Source organism: Olea europaea, chromosome 19 (genome assembly GCF_002742605.1).
Source record: "Olea europaea var. sylvestris chromosome 19, O_europaea_v1, whole genome shotgun sequence".
NCBI classification, from domain to species: domain Eukaryota; kingdom Viridiplantae; phylum Streptophyta; class Magnoliopsida; order Lamiales; family Oleaceae; genus Olea; species Olea europaea.
The window spans coordinates 12,618,589-12,622,856 of record NC_036255.1 but is presented as its reverse complement, the minus strand read 5'-3'; the positions used below and the strand labels follow the sequence as shown (position 1 = coordinate 12,622,856).

The 4,268-nt window shown below is 36.4% G+C and overlaps 1 protein-coding gene across 1 annotated transcript; it reads left to right on the top strand.

The window, feature by feature from the left end:
• The first annotated feature begins 1,546 nt into the window (after positions 1–1,546).
• Positions 1,547–3,431, top strand: LOC111368862 (F-box protein SKIP22-like). The gene has a single exon (XM_022990342.1). It carries the CDS (start codon positions 1,641–1,643, stop codon positions 3,252–3,254), a length of 1,614 nt encoding a protein of 537 aa, XP_022846110.1. The 5' UTR covers positions 1,547–1,640; the 3' UTR covers positions 3,255–3,431.
• Positions 3,432–4,268: the final 837 nt, after the last annotated feature.

Genomic DNA, 4,268 nt, shown 5'->3' with positions numbered 1-4,268 from the left:
TAAATAAATAAAAATAAATTATTATCGTCGCGTTGATTTCAGGATCAATTGTTCAACCCATTGATCGCCCCATCTGATTATCCAAAATATTTGCAGAAAACAAACCTAATCGTCTAGCCTCTGAAAGCCCACTCAAATCTACCTGACCCTAGCTATGTATTAAAAAAATGAAATTTTTCATTTTTTCTCGACTTTGACCCTTATTTGAACCCCATTTTTTTAAAAAAAAATTATTTTCTCAAAACTTATTTTCAATTTTACACCTAAATTGAAGACTTTTTTTCCCTTCATTTTTCAACCATACATTCTCTAAAAAATCACTATTCCAAAATGCATTTTATCTCCAAAATGACATTATTTGGGATAAGGACAAAAATACATATTACTCTCACTTATTTGCAACCACACGATCTTTAATAAAATAATGTTACACACAAATTTAAAAGTTTTTTTTATTTTTTAACAACATATTCTCCATCAATCTAATATTTCAAAATACATTTTTATAATAAAATGGGGTTCAAACAGACTCTTAATATAAAAATAAAGGAGAAATTAGAGAGAGGCTCCCAACCTTTCAAGTGGAGTAGTTATAAGATATCAACCTTCAAAAATAAAATTTTAGGTCCAAAATCTGTGAATCTACGACTACGAGACCCAAATCATCAATTTGGACATTAAACATGACCCAAAGCTAAGATTAAAATCATCAAACTATTTAATGTTTATCATAAATTCAACTGGAAGCCGCATAGAAATTTAACACATATATTGATACTTTCTATCATGTAAAGATCCAGATTTTTGTTATAGTAAAGGTTGGGGACTCGTACCCTCAACCAAAATGGAAATGAAGTGAAATCAAAACGTTCCAAGGCACTTGATATTTAGGCCCTGTTTGATTGTTGAAAATTTTCCATGGAAAATGGAAAATCAAACCCATTTTCCATTTTTTGGTTGTTCGATATATTTTTTTTTTTTCAAGGAATTCATTTTTTTGGTTGTCTTGGGAAGCAGCAATTTTTCAGGTTTTCCTGGAATAAGAATTTTCACTAATATGGTGAGAATTCGAATTCCAAGCCATTGTAGCGATATTTTTTTATCAATTTTTCTTTTGTTGGTAATGGAAACAAATTTTAAGAATTATTATAAAAAAATATTTCCCTTTAATTAACAATTTTCATGTATAACAAAGTCAAACGAATACCAAAAGATAGATGATTTTCTTGAAATTTTTATTTTTATTGGCAATGGAAACAAATTTCATTCCCCATGACCAGTAAATTTCATCCCTTTAATTGATAATTTTCCTGTAAAACAAAGTCAAACGAACGTCAAAACATACTTTTATTTCAATATTTTTCACATGAAAAATTATACCAATCAAACTCAATAATTTATAATTTTTAAAAAAAAGTAATTTTTAGACAATTCAATTTCCTAAAATTCGTTTTCTTTCCATTTAAATTTTATCTTTGCTATCAAATGGACCTTATTAAAAGTTTTAGGGGCCTAATGTTATTTGTTTCAAGCTTATCACATGCCCCGTCGCCCATAGACAGAACTTTATACGTATAACCAATTTACCATTGGAAACTCCATACCCTAACTCATTTTCTTGCTTCTTCCCCATCAACGCCATGAAACTGAGATTGAGATCCATCGAATCCAAAGAAACTTTCAAAATTGAGGTGCCAATTTCATGTAATCTTTTTCAGCTCAAACAAATCATATCCCAAAACCTAGCCAATTCTCCCCCTTCAGCGTCCATTCGTCTTTCTCTTAATCGAATTGACGAGCTCCAACCCACGTCCCCTGACTGCGAAGGCTCACTCCAATCCCTTGGCATCACAGCTGGGGACCTTATTTTCTTCACCGTCGAAGCCAGTTCTATGCAGAACGCTCAAGTTCCCCAAATTACCACCAATTTACAGTCAAGATCGCCACAACCTGTTCAAAATCCTCAGACTGAGCCCGTCGGGAGTTCAAATTGCCAAAATGGCTTGCCTTCTGATTCGAATTTTATTGCTGGGGATACTGGAAGTTCTCAAAATGCCCTAGTTGAAGCCGAGAGTTCCGAGGGTATGAATTTGGATGCTGGAAAACGGAAAGCCCAAGATTCGAGTGCGCAGATGGGGGAATCAATGGATTACATGGAGTTTGATGATGGTGGTGGTGATAGCAATGATGGGTTTGTTGTGGAGGCTGTTGAGAAGTCTTTTTCTGTGCCAGGGTTCTTAAGGAAAGTGTTTACAGAAGAGTTGGGGGATGACAGTGGTCGTGATCACAAATTGATAGTTATTGCTATTCACGCAGTTCTGTTGGAGTCTGGTTTTGTCCGGTTTGATCTGAATCTGAATAAGCAAATTAATGGATTTCAGTTCCAGGCTGAATGGCCTTCGATTTCTTTCAAGCTATCGTTGTTTTACACGCTCCCGGGAATAGTCAGTCATGCTGGTGGTAATCCACTTGATTGCGTTGTGCTTAAATTTCAGAGTTTGGGAAAATTCATCAATGTTTATGGCTCATTAGCTAATGGGGCAAGGCAATCTGGCACGCATTGGTTGCGACTGAACGAAGAGAAATTAGTGCCCTTTTTGAATGTTGTGTGGGCAAATTGCGGTTTAAATGAGAATATCAGTGGAAGTGATGGCGGTTTTATGGGTACATCACCTGAGAAAGAGGTATTTACCTTTTGGAGGTCTGTGAAGGATAATCTTGCATTGCCATTATTGATTGATTTATGTGAAAAGACTGGGTTTGAACTGCCACCATGCTTTATGCGTCTGCCAACTGATCTTAAGTTGAAAATCCTGGAGTTACTACCTGGTTTTGACGTAGCTAAAGTGAGTTGTGTGTGCTCGGAATTGCAGTATTTGGCATCAAGTGATGACTTGTGGAAACTGAAATTTACTGAGCAGTTTGGAGTAGAGGGACTGCAGTATTTGGCATCGAATAATGATCTGTGGAAACTGAAATATGCTGAGCAGATTGGAGCCGAGGGAGTAGAAGCGCGTGGGGGTTGGAAAAAGGCATTCGTGAGGACTTGGAAAAACAGGAAGCTTGGCGCGAGTCGTAGATTAGAAAGGCCGAGGCCTTCTTTTCGATATATGACTCCCTGGATACCACGAATTAGAGGCGGGCCCTATGACATCGGGCCTTTCTTCGAGGATCGTGGGCGAATGGTGCCGGGAAGGAGAACTTTTTCACCCCTTTGTAACCTGGGAGGAACTAATAGCCGGAACTTCATTTAGTATGACCGGAGGACAGAAGTTAATAGTTTAAAGGCATATGTTAATGCCATTTGGTGTGAGTTCATTTTCTTCTTTTCGAAGCATACATGAGCGCTTTCTTCTTCTGTTGTGGTTATGGTTTGACATAATAAAATGTTCTACTCTTCATATATAAAATACGTTAATAGTATTATCTCATACCGTGTTGTGCTTATTGATTAGAGAAAGATGAGATTTGTAGAAGGTTTCACTTGCATTATGTTTTGAATTCATGCAAAAGTGATGGATTTCGGAGAAAATATTATTGTTTTCATTTTCTTGGTAGCTGTATCTTTGCGGTATATGTCCCTAGAAAATGAAATGAAACTGGTTGCATTTGAATGTCATTTTTAATGATCGTTGGGCCACGCTATGTACTAGTCCTTCTGGTTTACTCGAATGGAATTCTACAACCTTACTAGGAGACTGATGTTTCTCTCCGGTGCATTCAGAAAAGAGACTGTTAGGAATACCTGCAATTTGCCTCCCATTATTTTCTTTGATGATTTCTGATAGACCTTTGTCCAGCAAATACCAAAAAATTCATGGGATTTAGTTCATGAAAACCCAATAAACCAAATCTGTCATTTTGATATTCAATTAATTTACAATGGCAACACTAATACGAGGTTATTAAACAACTTGATCTTTACACCGTTGTTAGGTGTGGATTGCTTTTAGTCGTTAAAAAGAAACACGAAGTTATATTGTAAGTACTCCTGAATTCCAACCGTAGCATAAGCTCTAATCTATCTTGAAACAAAGCCTTAACAAGATAATCGCCAAAAGCTAAGCCGAGGATAGGGGCAAGATAGAATCTCCTCGCCAAATTTCTCAGCTTGGAAAGACAAGGGGTATTCAGTATTGTAACATCTTTGGAGTGTAGCTGAGCAGACTATTTTCCCTAAACCCCACAACTTGATCTTTACACCGTTGTTAGGTGTGGATTGCTTTTAGTCGTTAAAAAGAAACACGAAGTTATATTGTAAGTACTCC